The following is a 19,555-nucleotide window of genomic DNA, read 5'->3' as shown; positions in this document are numbered from 1 at the left end:
CACTGAATAACTAGTTATTCCATGGCCACTAGAAGATGAAAAATAAGTAAGAAAGTGTCAGTCAGCTGTGCTGACGAAGATATACCCTCAGCATCTGACCAAAAACGAAGCAAACACATAATTACTGTGTGCCGTAAATATTGTTATGCCGTATATTGATTTTGTATTACTAGTTTGGAATCTGTAGGTGACGTAATGTGGGGCTATACCAAATTATTCACATAAGCCAAACATTTTTAGTAAGTAATCTTATTAAAAGAGAAATATTAAATTATTTTAAACAAAGTTTTGAAAGAAATTTTTGAAAAAGTTTGCAGTGTAGCCACTTTAGTACGCGTCGTTAGGGTTTTTTGGAGACTTTGTGCCATTTCCTCAAAAAGTATAAACTTACTCCGGTAAAAAATTGTACCGTTGTATTAGGGACCGTGAAAACAATCTTCTTTCAACTAGATCCAAGACGAGTCCTCAAACAGCACTTTTCCCAAATTTTGTGTGGGAGGTGCTCCAAGGACGGGACGGGATTTAGTCCATATTCCAACCTGATACATGCTTGGATGAACTATTACGATGTGCAAAGCATGGACCAATCAGAAACTCCCTTGCGATTTTTTTTAGTTGGAGTCGTCAGGGTTTCTTGGAGCTTTTAGGCCATTATCTCAGGAAGTATGAAATTGCCATCGAAAAAAATTATACCCTCGTAAAGGGGACAGCAAGGACAACATGGTGAAAACAAATTTAAAAGCATCGGATAGGAGCTCCTAAACTTAACTTATTCTGAATTTTGTGTGGGAGGTACCCGAAGTAGTGGACCGACGTAGCCTATATTCGAACCCGATCTATATTTGAAGGGGATAATACGATGTGCAAAGCTTGGTCCAAATCGATTGCTCCCTTCGAGAGTTATGGTTCACACCATTTTACAAAATAAAAAATTGAACTTTTGTGTGGGAGTTAGGTACAAGAAGGAGTGGACCGATATGACCCACCTTCGAACTTAAAATAAGTTTGGTCAAAATATTACGAAGTGCAAAATTTGGTTCGAATCGGTTTATCCGTTCGCAGCCATACAGACGGACAGACCGACAAACAGACGGACGGACATGGCTAAATCGACTCCAAATTGTCTGAAACGAATTTCGTCCAAACATACATACCATTATTTCGGTGAGGCACATTTTTGGTCGTATCAAAGTTTATATACCGTATTAGCCTAAAGGCTGAGGGTATTAACGTATGTTTTATTTTTAGAACATTTGAGGAGGAATTTGTGTACAATTTCATCACACTTCATATTTTTATTTTATTTTATTTTATTTTATTTTATTTTATTTTATTTTATTTTATTTTATTTTATTTTATTTTATTTTATTTTATTTTATTTTATTTTATTTTATTTTATTTTATTTTATTTTATTTTATTTTATTTTATTTTATTTCTCTGTCTGCTGGATTTGATCATTCTAACTTCTGACCAGTAGCCGAACTCACTACACACTAAGCCTAGCGTATGAACATTAAGGGTTGTTTAAACGCTTACATGCGCACCACCACTTGTTCTATGTTTCTTAAACAAAAAGTACCCGACCGACGGTGAGCGTTGAACACACAACCTTCGGGTCCGTGCCACCGTACTCATAACTTAGGTAAGAGTAATATAAATAGTTATTTTTGTTTACTTTACTTTGTAATGGGTTACATAATGACTAACAATTTAATATTTAACGTTATTTCAGTCGTTAATATCCAAAAGTTCATTCGTTTCTTCATACATTACCCGAATTTCTATGAGATGAACAAAAACAATTGATTGTAGTGCCTAGTTGGTACAATGGTTATTTACTATAGCTGCGTATGTTACAATTAATATTCTTTTAAATAGCCAATGTGTAAATCTAGTATGGAAGCCCTGTTCTGGGCCTATAGTCCTTGTATAGGTTGACCACTATATGTATGTGAGCTTTGTTAGCAATTTCCTGGGTATGGTATTTCCATTTGGGTTTCCACGGTTCCACTTTCGTTTTCCTATAAAATAGCGTTTTCCTGGTCGACGTTTTGGCCTCAGTTGCAAAGTAAATTTAGATTCTTTCCCATTACTAAATAGCGGCTGTATATTGTATTTATTAGTAGCCGTAACTACTTACAAATCAACCTACTAACTATTATTTTAAACAAGGGTATGTCACAAAGTAAGTAGTTATTCTGTGGACACTAAAATTCGACCAATAAGCTAAAAGAAGGAAAAAAGTATCAGTCGATTTTGCCGACAGGCAGACAGACATCTATGGACAAATCGAATACCAGCTACACAACCTATATCCTTTTCAACAACAATTATATGTTTTGTGGCCTTGTTTGGGCTTGTGAACTTGCCGGTAAAAATAAAAGTATTCTAAACGCCTAAAGCTAGCTTTTGCTATTAAATTTGATTTGGATAAAAGGGCAAAAGTGCTGAACCAACATAGTCCATTTTGAAAGTTGATCTAATTCTGACATTTATTCTCTTCTTACTTATCGCACCCATCATCAATTTCAGTTGGTCACCGCAGAATTTAGAGCTATTGGAGCATTATGTCTGGAAGCATGGGGTTGTCCACGTAATATCGTTGAAAACAATATCGACTGGAGTACCTTCGGTAAAAATTTCAAAACGATCTTTAGACAGACCTTAACTGCACTTAATATGGAACTTTTGTGAGGAAGATATCCGAAGATGTTGTCCGATATAGAACCTCTGTGAGGAAGACGAAATTTTACGATGTGCAAAGTTTCGGTTAAATCGAATATTCATATCGTAAGTTATCGTGCTCATCACTGATTCAATTGATTGGTTTATATCATGATGTATGGACTTATTCCCGAAAAAAAACTGTACCGTCATAAAAGAAAATTTTTCTGGAAGGTACCTGAAGGAGTGGGCTAATATAGCCCATACTCAATCATGATCTATATTTTAAGAAAACAAGTAAGAAAGTATCGGTGAGCTGACGGAGATAAATCCTCAGCAACTGACAAAAAAAAAACACAAAACCAAACCAAATACATAATTATGCCGTACGTAAAATATATTGATTTTGTATCAGGAGTTTGCTTTAAAATATGTAGGTACCGTAATGTGGGGCTATACCAAATCATTGACATATACCAACAATTTTCAGCAATCAGACTTCTTCATAATGAACTCGAAATATTAAATTACGTTAAACTAAGTTTTGAATACCTTTTTTGAAAAAGTTTTAGAGTTATCTTGCACAATAGTCATTTTAGTACTGAAATATTTCAAAGCTATCCGAGAGGAGCTCTTAAACTTCACTTGGACCGATGTGACCCATATTTTAACTTAATCTAAGTTTGGACAAAATATTACGAAGGCCAAATTTAGGACCCTATCGGTTGATCCGTTCTAAATATATTGTGGGCTCCAGCCAGCCGGACAAACCGACAGGTTGAAACGGATTATGTCCAAACATACTTGGGGTAAAACCGTTATTTCGGTTAGGCAAATTTTGGCCATATGAAAGTGTACAGCCTTAAGGCTATATACTAGGGCGGGGCGATTTGTATGGAAGGAAAAAACCTTAAAGGGCGTGTCGCGATTCTGGCTCCTGGGATTAGGACTGAGCAAAAAAGTCCACTGGACCATATGTCTACGGAGAAAATCGAGCCTCCCGATTTTGACTTGAAGTTTTTTATTCACGTTTTTTTTGATATTTTGGCATATAACAGTAAACTATTGAGATTTTCCATCCAACACTAAGACAATAATTGTAGCCAAGACAATAATTAAGAACTTTCTAGTACATCGAAAAGCATTGGAATGCTCCTTCAGGCAGTTTTGGCCTCGAGAAAGTGCACATTTTGCGGAAAATATCGATAAATGACACTGTGTTACAAAAGCTGAACAGAAAAATATTCAAGCGTTCTAATGCAAAAATAAATTAGGATATCCAAAGTTTGGGCCAAATTGGTTGCACCGTTCAAGATATATCGCGCATAGCATTTTAGTGACGTTTTTAATATTAGGGGAAGTACCGGAAGTTGTTGCCCATCTTCGAAGTGAAACTAAGTTTGGACAAACTATGAATTTTGGACCAAATCGGTTGATCAGTTCGACTGTTTTCTCAAGAAGTATGAACTTACCCCTGAAAATCTGGTCCGTCTTAATTGAAGCAGCGAATGCAAGTTGCTTCAAGAGAAATCAAAGTGATTCGAGAGCAGGTCTTAAAGTTACCTTATCCGAAATTTTGTGTGGGAGGTATCCGAAGGTCCAAATTTAAACCTGACATACATCTTGTAGATATATTAGGATGTGTAAAGTATGGGCCAAATCGGTCACTCCTTTCAAGAGTTATCGTGCGTAAAAATTTTCCGAATATTTTTGAACTTTTATGGGCGAGCTACCTAAAAGAGTGGACCGATATGGCTTATCTTCGAACTTAAACTAAGTTTGAACAAAATATTACGAAGGCCAAATTTTGGACGGAATCGGCAGATCCGTCGGAAAGTTATCTTGCGCTCCAACCACTACACAAGGTGTCATAGGGGTTTTTTCACCTTTCAGCCTTTCAGGAAGTATTACTTGCCCCAAATGAAACGTGTGCCGTCGTATGGGGGCGGCAAATACAAGTTGTTACAACAAAAATCAAAGCGATTCCAGAGCAGGTCCTAAACTGAACTTTTCCGAAATTTTGAGTGGGAGGTACCCGAAGGAGTGCACCGATTTAGTCCACATTGTAACCTCATCTAAGTCTGGTAGAAATTTCACTATGTGCACAGTGTGGACCACATCGGTTACTCCCTTCATGAGTTGTCGTGCGCACAAATGTTTCGAACATTTTCGAACTTTTGTGAGGGAGGTACCGGAAGGAGTGGACCAATATAACCTATCATCGAACTTAAATTAAGTTTGGACAAAGTATTACGAAAGCCAAATTGTGGACCGATTCGGTAGATCCGTTCGAGAGTTATCGTGCGTTCCAGCCAGCCAGACGGACAGACCTACAGAAATGACTAAATCAACTCCAAATTGTCTCAAACGGATTTCGTCCAAACATGCTTGGGGTCTAAAACCATTATTTCGATGAGGTACATTTTCCCATATGAAAGTGTTATTTACCCTGGTTAGCATAAATGCTGAGGGTATAAAAAGCTAAATGCAGTATAATTGTCGGTTTGGCGATTTCTGACACTTGATTTGGCGATTTAGTTAGAACAAGATCTGACAACCCTGTCTGAAAGTGCTTGACCCCTTTTGTTTTAGTTGTTGTGACATAATTTTTCACTTACATATAACATCAATACTTGGCAAATTCTTCTGAGTCCTAGCACTGTGTACATATGCAAGAGTAAATGTGTGAGTGTGTTTGAAATGTGAGTTAATCTGAGTAACGGTGTATGTGAAAATTGTAACAAACAACTTTTCTTTCATGGGCACTGGTTAGAGATTAAGAGTAGCTGCTGGTTTAAGAATTTTATTATTTTAATATTTTCTTTTTCTTTCATTTAACACAAAGTAGAATTACAGTAACGAAAGAAACAAGCAAAATGTGGAAATTAAATTCGAAAAGAGAAATAGAGAGAATCTTCAAGGTAATAAAAAACTTAAACTCAAGTGAACTGATTTTTGAAGGTAAAAGGAAAGAACTAACATTGAACAAAGTTGATAAAGAATAGATAGATATGTTTTAAATATTTATATTTTATATATGAAAAGGCAATTATTGAGCCAGAAAACATTATTCCAAAAATCAAAAACGAAAAACAGAACATAAGAAATATTGGCAAATAATTTCGCAATGAATGAATAGGAAATTATGTTAAAATTTTAAATTAACTGAATGTTGTTTATTTAAATTTGTAATCTTTAGGTTTCAAACAAATCCAACTGATATTATGTTATGTTTTATTTTTTAAGCAAAAACATTTTCTTTTTGAAAAACAATTACAAAGAAAACAATGAAACGAACAAATTTAAACATACCCGTGTTGGTTTTACTGTTGCAATAATCAGTCAAGAATTTTTCGAGTGTAAAGCGAGGTAGGTGTAAGTTCTTTACCACTTGCACGGGATCGCCTTCTTTCCACAGGAAGACAAGATCATTTGTTGTCCAGCCATCTAAATATCAGATCAGCGTGTTGAATGGGTGAAGTGATTTATAGGTTATAGATGAAAAGATCAAGTTACATTTATAGAGAACAAAGAAACGAAGAGAAAGAAAAGAGAGAAACCACATATTAATATATTTAATTCGATTGGATGCAACACATTGCAAGAATTGTTTGTGTGTGTGAAAATGAATATCTCCAACGACAATAATCGTAGTGTGGAAAAGCCTTCAAGATCGAAAGAAAGACAGAAACAAGAACAGAACAGAAATAATGTGATAGAGACTTGAGCAACTTATACTTACAACTGGCCATACGTAGTGAACAAATTTGTCGATCCAAGGGATATAATTTCAAATTCATAGGGCAAGCCAATGTTAATGAGATACGAATACTATATAAAACAGAACCGTTTGGAAATATACGGATATAAACATTAGGCATAATGATATTATGGAAATGACCCTCTTTTTCATTTGAAAAGAACAAATCAGGCATCCAGACACGATTTGCTTCTGTTAGGGTCAAATATTTTAAACGACCTATAAAATTGTTAAAAGTTTATGGATTAATATATTTCATTAAACAATTCATTGGTATACACATACACACACACAGAGAGAGATAGATAGATATTAGATAAATATATATAAATGAAATGAAAATATATATTTGTTGTATTTAATTAATAGATAGATATTCGCTAATCTACAAGAACGAAAACTCAAAACGAACAAATAACTTATGATGAATTAAGTACTAAAGGTAAACCAAAACAAAAATTTCAACTACAATACAAATCACATTTTCTATGGAAAATGATGTAATTAATATTTCTACGAAAAAAAGAACACAAAAAAATGAAAATTAGAGGTTGATTTTGATTTTCACTTAGAGTATAAGATTAGTTTACACAATGCGTTTGAATCAGATGATTTCATTTAATTGATGTAAACAAAACGCAAACATAGCTGATTTGTATAATATATAGATAACCTTTACATACAATAAAGGCTAGTTTACACGATGCCAGTCGTACGATCTGTATTCACAAATACAAAAACAAAGACGTTAGGCGATGTACTCTACAATGCAGTCACAGTCACAGTGCTGGACAGTGTAGTGCATTTAGTCTCGGAAGGCTCGATTAGTCGAAATATATCGATTTATATATTGCATGTGGTGAGGGGTGTACTTAATGTACCAGGATACGTTTTTACTAATCGAGTCTTAAGACTTGTATTATGTCTCTTGTTCGCTCTCATCTTCACTCGATGGTTTTGTAAAGAAAAAAATATATTTACAAACATAGACACGTTGTTGCATATCCGTATATTTGTTACACGCCCGCACGTAGTAAATGTATTATATGTGTATAAATTGAACATTTATAAGATTGAGATTGCAAATGTATATGGGAAACCAAATTCGCAGTACTGTGCGTAATGAACGTAACTTATAAGGATTTCATGTGAAAGAAAATGTTTAGTTTTGTTTTTAATTCTGTTGACCTATTAAGGTAAACATAGTTCTTTAGAATTAAGAATTTAACACAAAAATGAAGCTTCCAAATAGCTGCACACCAGCAATTACTTGATGAAATCCCTAATCTCTTTCGTACCTTATTAGTACTAATAGATAATTGCTTATATTTTACGGAAAGATTACCAGCCTCCTGGTTATGTTAAAAGTGGTCAATTAATTAATAGGAGGAAGTTCCTACGTGTAAATTATAATGTGAAATTCAAATTTTTAAGCCTCCGAAAGTGTTTATTTTCCCTTTAAAAATTCAAACAATAGCAAAAGACATCTTGTCATAATGGTTCCAAAATTTGTCTCGGGAGGAAATAAGAAAGGAAAAAGTCTTTTCCGCAAAGAAAAAAAGAAAATGAAAAGCAGATTTGAAAAGCGAGATGTACAGTCAAAGGTTCCTAGCTACACCAGATACGTCGTCCGTTTGCGGTTTCTGACAGACAGTGTAATTTTTCAACATCCCGCAAGATAATTTTGTACTAACACTGTGCAACATTTTTAAGGTGATCTTGTGCAAACAATTCGAACTGAGGATTTTTTGAAAGTACAGACCCAAACCACAAGAAACCCTAGTTTGGTTTTGTTGTGTCAGATCCAGCTCGGATTTTATGGCCCCATCTAAACATGGTTAAATATTGAGTTTTTGTGTGTTTGAAATACGTGTTGTAAAACATATGATGCAAAATACCGCTGAAACAACACGAAGTAAGCATTTTAGAGTTTCAGAATATTCTAAGGAATTGTTGAGAACTTTATTTGGTTAAATATTGAGTTTTTAAAGAAATTCGGGGCTATATCTCTGAAACCAATGCGAATCTTCTTCTGACCTCTGAAGCAAATTCGTAGATAAGGACAAGAATAACATATTTGGAGAATTTATGAACTCCAAAAACTACATTTATTTCCTCAAATTTTAAAATATATGCAAAAATTACACAATTTTTATAAATTTCGCACCGTATCTCCAAAACCGTTATTTTTTTCTGAACATTTTCTTCTGGAAAAATATTCCCTGGAATGTAATACACAACTCTTCAGAACATGTCATTGTTGTAAAATGCCTCTATGCCGTTGATTTTAGTACATTTTTCAATGACGATTTAATAAAAATGTCAATAATGTAGTGAAATCCGAAATGCGAGAAAAAACTGTTGGTGTGAACTGTGTTTGAAATACGTGTTGTAAAACATATGATGAAAAATACCGCTGAAACAACATGAAGTAAGCATTTTAGAGTTTCAGAATATTCTAAGGAATTGTTGAGAACTTTATTTGGAAGATTTTTGCAAAAGGTTACTTGGTTCAAATCCCAATAGTTTAGCCGATACTGACCAGAATTTCAGAAATTATGTAAAATGTTCTATACTTCATAGATTTTGATGCCCTAGATGGAGTTTTTCTTATGTGGTTTTTTCAAAAGATAAGTTCTACTAGTTTATGGCTACAATATTGCTAAAGACAGCAAGGCCAAATTCCTATTCGTTTCTGAGATAAAGGCCTGATAAATGCAAAAAAGTGTAGATTTAGCCCGGTTTAGATAAGGCCATAAAATCCGAACTGGATCTGACAGAACAAAACCCTACTAGGGTTTTAATAGTCTAAATATGTACTTTCAAAAAATGCATACTAGAAGTTGTTTGCATTTTCAGTGTTGCATATTGTAATTTAAATAGACCATACGTGGACAAACTGACAACATCCGTTGTCAATAATAGCTTTTTACCTTTATTTTTTTTTAATGGTAAAAGTGGTAAAAGAGAAAACTGTCAAAATTGCTCTCTCACGTCCAGTTTTACCAGTAAAGTGAAGGAACGGACAAATGACAGTTCTGGTAACAATGTCAAAAAGAAGCATAAAAATTCAATTTTCTTCTTTTATTTCACTGTTTTTAATTTTGTTTTGTCAGCGTTCACTATTTTCTTTTAATTTTGTTAATTTTTTTCCTCATTTCAACATTTTTTTACCCGAAGAAATTTGTCTGATAGCCTGTGGTAGAAGAGAAAACCATTTTTGTTCTTTTTCTCTTAAAAATTGCTTTGCGGGTTAAAAAATGGTTACCTCAGGTAAGTAAAGGGACACAACTAATATATCGATACCCTTTGTGGTCGAAATGAGCACGTCGTTATTAATTTGAAAAGAAGATGTAGTCTCCGATAATTTTTAAATTTTTGGTAACATGTTGTGTATGCGCGGCCCTAGTTAACGCGGTACAAATTCCTGAGAAATTGGCCCAAAAACTCAAAAAACCCTATAGACGTCAGAAGTATTGTTACTCCTTTGTTTCTTTTCTTTAGGTCCGAGGCTGAGGGTATATCTCTGTCGGCACAGTTGACTGATACCTTCTTACTTGTTCTCGCGAAAAAAGTTTTCCCTCTGTCTTGTGCGCTGCGCATTTGCTACTGGTTGCAAATTAATCCTATATGTATGTTGTTTTTATACCCTCAGCATTTATGCTAACGAGGGTATTTACACTTTCATACGGGCAAAATGTGCCTCATCGAAATAATGGTTTTAGACCAAAAGTATGTTTGGACGAAATCCGTTTCATACAATTTGAAGTCTAATTAGCAATGTCCGTCTGTCCGTCTGTCCGTTTGTCTTTCTGGCTGGTGCGCACTATAACTCTCGAACGGATGAACCGATTTAGTCCAAAATTTGGCCTACGTAATATTTTGTCCAAACTTAGTTTAAGTTCGAAGACGGGCCACATCGGTCCACTCCTTTAGGTACCTCCCCCACAAAAGTTCGAAAATGTTCGGAAAATTTGTGCACACGATAACTCTAGAAGGGAGTAACCGATTTGATCTATACTTTGCACATAGTGAAATTTCTACCAGACTTAGATGAGGTTCCAATATGGACTCAATCGGTCCACTCCTTCGGGTACCTCCCACACAAAATTTCGGAAAAGTTCAGTTTAGGACCTGCTGTCGGATCACTTTAATTATAACCTCAGCATTTATTCTAACGAGGGTATAATATATACCCGGTATATACACATTCATACAGGCAAAATGTGCCTCCTCGAAATGATGGTTTTAGACCCCAAGTATGTTTGGACGAAATGTGTTTCCGACAATTTGGAATTGATTAAGCCATGTCTGCCCGTCTGTCGGGCTGGCTGGAGCGCACGATAACTCTCAGACGGATCAACCGATTCGGCCTAAAATTTGGCTTTCGAAATATTTTATTCAAGTTTAGTTTAAGTTCGATGTTGGGTTATATCGGTCAACTCCTTCCGGTACCTTCCCCACAAAATTCCGAAATGTTCGGAAAATTTGTGCGCACTATAACTCTTGAAGGAATTAACCGATTTGGTCCATACTTTGCACATCGTGAAATTTCTTCCAGACTTAGATGGTGTTCCAATATGGACTCAATCGGTCCATTCCTTCGGGTACCTCCCACACAAAATTTTGGAAAAGTTCAGTTTAGGACCTGCTCTCGAATCGCTTTGATTTAGCAACTTGTATTCACTGTCCCCCATACGGCGGTATAAGTTTTATCAGGGGCAAGTACATACTTCCTGAGAAAACGCGCAGGATAACTCTTGATGGGAGTGACCGATTTGGTCCAAACTTTTGATGTCTAAATATTTTTGAAACTTAGTTTATGTTCATATTTGAGCCCTATCTGTCCAATCCTTGTGGTACCACCCACACAAATGTTCAAAATGTTTGTGTGGTTCAGGGTCTGTTCGAGGATCCTTTGGACATTTTTACCGAAGGTTTTCCTAGTGGCCCTGTTTACAGCAATGTTATGTTTTTCCTAGGCTACTGTGATAGAAAAGCTCTATCTATCGATATCCCCGCAAATCCTATCCATACTTTTGTCGCTCCATACGCCCAAAATTTTGAAAACCCCCCTAAATACATAGGTTTTTTTTTTTGGAAAAAAGTATTTCGATCCACACAGGCTGAGGGTATATCTCTGTCGGCAAAAAGCCGACTGATACTTTTTTACTTGTTTTTCTGAAGAAACATGCATTCGCTGCTTCAAATACGACGGTAAAAGTTTTTTCAGGGGCAAGTCCATACTTCTTGAGAAAACAGCCCGAAAGGTGTAGAAACCCCCTATGTCACCATATGTAGTGGCTGGGGAGCACGAAAACTGGACCAAAATTTGGCCTTTGGTCATATTTTGTCCAAACTTATTTTCCCCCCAGTTTAGGATCAGGTCGAAGATCCTTTGGAAGTGTATACATGCTTCCTGTCATACTGGTCCAAACTGAAATGACTAGTGGACGCGATATCTATCGAGAAGATATGACTCCCAAACTTAGATCCACTTCCAAAATGGACTTGTTGGTCCATTTCTTTAAGTACCTCCTCCGCAACACTTTGGAAAAGCCGACTGATACTTTTTTCTTTTTTTCTCTTCGTTAGCAGCACGACCTTCCTGGTCATAACATGGTTTTCTTGGTGGAGGCCTGTGGTATCCAAGTACGGATTTTGCGCCTGTGTGTATGAAGTTGGCCGTACCTTACCACTGCGCTGATATGTTTTCGAAGCGAGGGGTTCTCCCTATTTAGCCATTGGGCAAATTGAGTAGATTATTGTGTGGCTATCTCTTGTGATTTGAGCTTGCCGATGTGAAATTTCTAGAGTTGGGCAATCTAGTTCCTAGTTCCTTGTACTAGTTCCAAAACGTATGGGTAACATCATGAAATGTAACGTGTGCTGTTAAGTATACGCAGTTTGTTCAAGGAAAAAGTGTGGGCCATTGGAACTGCGAAGTGAACGAGATAGTTCCATATAGTTCCTTTGGTACAACTCTAGAAATTTCCACGTTACGTCTGTTCGTACTTTATTTGCTGCGTTTGATTGAGAACGTACCTTTGCTGTGATCCGATTCAATGTTTGCTCCTCGGGTCGATCGTACATTCAGAATGTCATCCATCTATCGTAGCGTAATGAATTTGCTTTGTTTTTCTATCTGGTGACAGCCACGTGCCCTTATTTTTGTCGAGATGCCTAAATCTGGAAACTTTATTTTACGTTTGAAACCAGATGTTTTAACCTCTATATAACTACAAATCCGCAACTCATGATTTATATATTGTGAGTGAGTGAGTTTTCTTCATTTTTTTATTATGACATCTTTTCCAATCTATCGTACTTCATGTATGCCAGTAATATCAGCTTTGTTCTTTGCAAGTGCATCCGCCAGTGCATAAACAACATATTCTATATAAAGATTCCGAACATTTTGCTATCTTCAGCAAAGTTCTAATTATGAACAAGCAGAAAGATCATAAAACATGCTGGAAGAAAATCTGCTACTATGCTTTTTGCGCAAATTTTACCCACAATTGAATACAGAATGTCGTTTGTGCTCAAATAATTGTCTTAAAATGTTGAACAGTGTAATACCAAAATCAAAAACCGCAGCCCTGTTATTTGCTAATATAACACTACTTTGACAACTAGTGTTGGGCAATCTCGCTGATTAAGACAATCGATTGAACTAAAAGAACGATTTATATTAATAGATGAACCATGTAAACGAATTAGCTGTATATGGTCCGTTTGTTAATTTCAGGTAATCGCACCTAGTAAGTAATGATCGAAACGCTTTTCATTAATAAACTACCCAATTTGACGTAAAATATATATAAAAACTATCCAAGAATAAAACGTATTAAGGTTAGTATCCTATTAGGAATATTTTAAAAATAAGACTAAATTTACAAATATTTCACAAAATAAAATGTTTTTTTTTTAGCTTTTTTATGTTTAAGGTTTCCCATATAAATTGTAATTCTTTGAATAAATTTATTATGTGGGGGGATTTCTTCACAAAATCGTACAATTCAATAGTATCGTGTAAACTAGCCTTTGAAAGGAATAAAGGTTTGTTTAAACTATGCGACTGAATCAGACGATATGTTTAAAAATCATGCCTCTCTGTAAATGGATATGAAATATGAAAATGTTTTACGACAATGGGACGGCCAAAAATATAGCCACGTGCTGTGGATGTTATCGTACCGAGCTTTAATGAAATGTACATACAAGTTTATACCGACATTTACGACAATGTTTTCAATTTCTAGTGTATTGGTTCAATGTCATATGCAAACTTACTAATTTATTGACGATTTAACAACAAAGGTTTGCACATATGCGAACAAATGGAGAATGCTACCGCGTTGAGTGTGTTTCAACCTTTCAGAAAAATGACTTAAGCGCTTAGGATTCAGTAGGAGTTGTTTACACGATATGCCATTTTACATATGACTTGTCACGTATTTTATGCACAATGTATACAAAAAGTGACAACACATAGGTAAAGTTATATATCATATGAGCAAACACTTATAGTACGTTTAGATTTACTAAATCCACTGGATTTCAAAATGTCAATTTTATTGGGTATACGTTAAATAAATCCACGTCATCCAGTGTATTTAATTTGACGTATAGGTTATTGAAGTAATATTTAAAATTTAATTTATTTAGTAAATCTAAACGTAATGTTACATCTCAATATCACCATAAAGCCGAGAGCAAAATCAACGTTTGAGTAAAGTTTTGCGTCATTTCAGGTAAAAGAATAAAAAAACCAAGGACAACACAGTTCGAATTTTTCTTTATTTAGAATTGACGCAAAACTTTACTAAAACATTGATTGTGTTTTCGGCTTAACTGATTTATCTTAAAACGTCATTCACCCTAGTACTTATTATGATGATAAACTATTCTATCCCGATTTAAGCATACTCTTATTTATGACGATAAAGAAGCACTAGTATACGCGGCATTGTATTAAACGTTTTGCTTTCGCAATAAGATTTTTAACTATGCTTTGTACGTATAATTAATTGAATTTGAAATTAAACGAATTATTACAATTTTACTTATGTATGTATTACATTACATACGAGTACATAATGTTTCCCTCTGTTATTTACAAGCAGATAATTTTGTATATGTATATTAGGTATGTACATTGAGAGAAAAGTGAATATAGAAATTTTAAAATAGATACGAAGGTATAATTTTAAGGACAACACATATTGAACATTTTATTGTACACGGTCCCTATTGTTATTTTCACTGCGAGGAAATTGGAAAAAAAACACAAAATCTTAATTTTTGTTCACAATTACATACATCCAATAGGTATTTACATAAAAAAGTGTAAGCTTAAGAGATTCACGAAAACAGGCTGTGGTAGCTCGGATATTGTACATTTATAGTATAGACATCTATGTATGTAGGTGGTTTTTTCGTGTGTGCCCCGGGTGTGTCTTCTAAGTGAGAGCGTGGTGTATAGGCGTGGCTTTGTGGTTAATGTTATTTGGGGGGGTGTGAGAGACATTTCAAGTGATTTCAGTTGATCACTGGAAAACCGTACGATTCAATCGCATAGTGTAAACTTGTCTTAAATTAATACAAACCTTGTATATCATCAAATTTTAAACGTTCATCTGTCCATTGTTCACGGAATGTTAGCTGTACACTGTATTCCTGTATGGCGTTGTTGTTGGTGAAGGTTGTGGATTTTTTTGGTAGTTGTTTTGGTTGGTGGTGGTGTGAACGTTGGTGATTATTTTTTTGATTTATTTATTTTGGTGAATAGTAATGGCGATGGACGGGCGATTTGAATTTGAATTTGAGTTGAGTTTTTTTTTTTTTTTTGGAAGGACAATGGGGGATGGATACAAAAAATACATAAGTTATCATTAATATTTTGCGATTATAAATATTTTATTTTCAACAAAATAAATCTATTAAAAATATATCATAAGAGGTTAGATGCGTTTTCTATTAGTATTAAGGGGGGCGGGAGCTAATAAGAGGTGTCAATTTTTGATTTTCATCATTTGCTTGTTAATACAGTGGTGATCTCATACGAATGGGTGGTTTCTGATTTCAGTTTTGATTTGATTTTTAGCGGGGGAAACGAATTTCATTTCATAATAAGCAATTTTGGGTCGTGAGATGCTAATTTCTTAAAATGTTTCAGTACCGATTAGTTTATGCAGTTAAGGCCCAATGTGGAGAGAAGGGGTTGCATTGTTTTTTGGTTGGTATCATTCATGGCAATTCTAGCAATGATTTCGAATTTGAGAATTTTGTGATTTACGTGACGAGGAGGATTTTGAGTTTATGTCTGATTCGAATTTGATCTGATTCTGATTTGGGGTTTCTTGGTTGGTTTACTGATATGTTATCGAGCATTCCAAAGCGCATGGCAACAACTTGTTTAATGGGTTTTTGGATAGTTTTGGTTTAAATACTTCGTAATATATTTTCAGGTATTTTTTATTTCAAGTTTTAAGGCATTTCATTTTAATTCGAAACAAAATAGAAGCAAGAAGCAACAGAATTATTTAAGAAGTCATAGAAACAAAGAATAGAGTTGAAAGAAAGTTAAAGAAAAGAGTTTTAAAAAAGCAAAGCAGTCAGACAGGCGGCAGGCATTTAAAAACAATTACAAATATCTTACTGTGGCTTGCAGCATAAAGCGTGTTTAAAAAAAGTACATAACAAACATCACTGGCATTCACAAAATATATAACAACACACACAATTTAAATATATATGATTTACATACATACATATAATAAAAACTTATAAAATAGTAAGCATAACTACAGCTAAAATATTTTGTTTTTAAGATTTATATATAAAAACAACTGTATTCTTAACTTTACATGCTTCAATAGAATTAATTTTAATTGTTATTATAAAATCAAACAAGTTTTATTTCATTTTTTTAATAAGGAAATTTATGATATGATCTATCTCGACATGAATTTGCAAACGATATCAACAAAGTATTTAGCAATTCACACAAAGATACATCATAATTTCATAAATGTCCTTATTATGGTAATTTACATTTGTTTGTGGTTGTTGTTGGAGTTTTAATTAATAGTTATTAAATTTTATTTTATTGTCATTATAACGGTTTTGTTTGTATTACAAGCAATAATTGCAAATAAATAAATATTTAATATGTATATTTATGTATGCATATTAAAAATGTTCATTGTTTTAAGTTTTATTTAATGTAATCGTATTTTTCATTTTAATTATAAAATTGTGGTTAAACAAAAAGACCACAATAAAGTAATAATAAAATTATTTATGAAATAAATAGAAAAATATATTAAATAAATTTTAATTAAATGAATAAATAGAAAAAAAAAATTATTAAATAAATAAAAAAATGTATTAAATAAATTTTAATTAAATGAATAGGTACTTATATTGAACAGTAACATGAACATTTGGTAATAGATTCAATATTTGAAACGGAAATGGTAATGAAATTCTTATTTCCATCAATTCCAATCAATTGCAGCTGAGACTCTGTAGAATATACAAAACAACTTCATTATTAATATGAAAATCAAAACTGGAGATTCATTAGTTCACTATCAAAATCCTTTAATTTTCAATATGTATGTATTTCTATCAATACTTCCGACAAGAAACGAAACTTAAGGATGTTTAAAAACAAAAACGCCATCTTCATGAAATACATGAAAATCCAAACCAGTGTTGTACATTTTAGTTTCTTTAGAAAAGCGCTTCAGATAGATATATCACATCGTATGGTTTGGAAGTGACATTATATTTTGACGAAAAAAATCACCAGCTCCAAGTCATTTGTTAGTTTGACAGATCACGTACAAAAAAAAAAACTGACGAAAAATTGTTATAATATGAGTATTTTGTTTCAGATTAATAGGTGCTATCCAAATTTAACGATTTATCGTCATTTTGACGATTTTTTGTTCCGAAATTGAAAAATGACGATTTGACGACTTTATTGTCCAAAATGACGATTTTTCACGTAATCCAGAATTGCGTGAAATAAAAGACGATAGCTATACTTTGATCAGCAGATCCAGACGGATTGGATATATTTAGACATATGTATATATGGAGTACAGGTATTTTCATAGCTATTGTCTCATCTTCGATTTACATCAGCTGAAAATTTTCATATAGGATTGTTAATGGATGAAAATCTTCCTTGAAAGTTTTCTAGATAAAATACTTCCTACCGATGCCTTCTTTAATGACAGTTTTCGTCGATTTGCGACTACTCATCAAACTAAATGTACATACGTGTACCGACAAACATAGACGATCACAGTATCAATCAAGCGAGCTAATCTGTCATTCAAAACTGACAATGTGTACCCACCCAGCAAAATAAATTGGAAGTAGTGCAATGTGGACTAGTTCTTCACGGCATGTTTTGATGCAGTTCAAACGGAGTCGTGAAAAAGGCACTCCAGTCCTCACATTTTAACCGCATTTGGATGCAATCCAAAGAATCACATCCAATTGTCACATTTTAACAACATCCGGATGCAGTTCAACGGAGTCGTGAAAAAGGCACTCCAATTCCTCACAATTTAACAGCATCCGGATGCAGTCCAAACGGAGTCGTGAAAAAGGCACTCCGTTCGCTACATTTTATTAGCAGTTGTTAGAGATCCCTACACGTTCATAAATCAGTGTATACATCTCTACTCAGCGGCATACATTTTATAAAAAGAAATAAGCGTGTTAAAATTTCCAAAAATTTGCTAATACAAACTACAAAATATTTAATTTGTGAACATTTTTCCGGTAACTCACGAGAAGAAAATTTCCCAATGGAGTGCTGTTGGAGACAATATCAAACCCAAATAGCAGATGAAGCATAAACAATTCAGCTTGAATTAAATAGAGAGTGGAGGAAACACGCATGTTTGCGATTGAATTCAATGGAGAGTTTTCATAATTTGTGTTAATGTAATAAAGTTCTTAATATTTTTGTTTTACACAAATAATAAATGCATTTTATTTGTTCTGGCCTGTATCAAAACACGTGCTTTGGACTGCCTCCTATTCTACCCCAAAGGGTTAGTTAAAATGCAATGCCAAAGGGTCAGTTAAAATGCAGTGCCAAATGGTCAGTTAAAATGCAGTGCCAGAGGGTCAGTTAAAATGCAGTGCAATGGAGTGCCTCTTTCAGTAGTCACGCTCTTGTAAAAATCATGAGTGAAAATGCATAATTTGATGCACTTCCAGATCACTTGTACATATCATTTAACTGCCTCTTTGGAGGCAAACTTTTTGCTGGGCAGCTTTACCTTTGCTGCATTTCTGCAAACTCGATAACCACATCATCTGAAAGCTGTTTTTATAGCGGCATTTAAGTGGGATTGGTTTAGATTTATTGCTGTGGGTTGTATACTTTGACAAAGTCTCATTGACAAAACTATCAGCGAAACAATCGCATTAAACGGTAATCAAACCTAGTTTTGGACGATTTTGAAGATTTTCCTAATTTTGTTGATGTTGATTTTTTTTGACGATTTCCGACCAATAACAACGCTGGCTAGAGGTCCACTTAACTTTCATGTTGCAGCATTTTATATATTTATGTAATGTTGGCAATCGTTCGTTCTGCTGGTGAAATGAACTACATTTCTGTGAACGTCCCCATTAAACTAGTTCCATATAAGAGTTGTGCAGTACCGGAATGAACTAGTTCCAAAGAACTATCCAGCTCTTGCTTTCAAATAGTTCCTTTAATTTTTATAGTTCATGTCGTGCATTCGTATAGTTAATCTCCTTTAATTCCACTATCACTCCAAAATCTTTTTCTTTCGCTTCTATCGTTATTCAGATGCTACCACATTGTAAACGTAAATCAATTTGTTCATGTCAATTGCCCTTTTGGGAAAAGGAATTAGAAGGATCGATCTGCTGTGGGAATTAGATTGCAGAACTCTGGCAGTTATAAGATGACGTAATAAAGCCAGCTGGTTTCACCTCGGTGGATGAAAGACTGGCTACTATTCGGATGATAGCTAAATACTTCAACATCAGTCTTATCGGCGTCCATGCCTCCACCGAAGACAAGGACGAGTTGAAAAAAGTACATAAGAGTATATACATTACGA

General features: G+C 34.3%; 1 protein-coding gene across 50 annotated transcripts in view; it reads right to left on the bottom strand.

The window, feature by feature from the left end:
* GluClalpha (glycine receptor alpha 1) overlaps window positions 1-19,555 on the bottom strand; it is a 230,140-nt gene that overhangs the window by 44,669 nt on the left and 165,916 nt on the right. For all 50 annotated transcript variants that reach the window (XM_073989229.1, XM_073989304.1, XM_073989513.1 and 47 more), the window contains 3 exons: window positions 15,038-15,107; window positions 6,408-6,644; window positions 5,978-6,112 (listed from right to left, as the gene is read on the bottom strand). In XM_073989229.1, coding sequence (XP_073845330.1) covers window positions 5,978-6,112; window positions 6,408-6,644; window positions 15,038-15,107 — 442 coding nt within the window. The remainder of the gene's footprint in view (window positions 1-5,977; window positions 6,113-6,407; window positions 6,645-15,037; window positions 15,108-19,555) is intronic.

Source organism: Musca autumnalis, unplaced genomic scaffold (genome assembly GCF_047663935.1).
Source record: "Musca autumnalis isolate F117 unplaced genomic scaffold, ASM4766393v1 scaffold_1, whole genome shotgun sequence".
Taxonomy (NCBI): domain Eukaryota; kingdom Metazoa; phylum Arthropoda; class Insecta; order Diptera; family Muscidae; genus Musca; species Musca autumnalis.
This window is presented reverse-complemented; position numbering and strand designations above follow the sequence as displayed.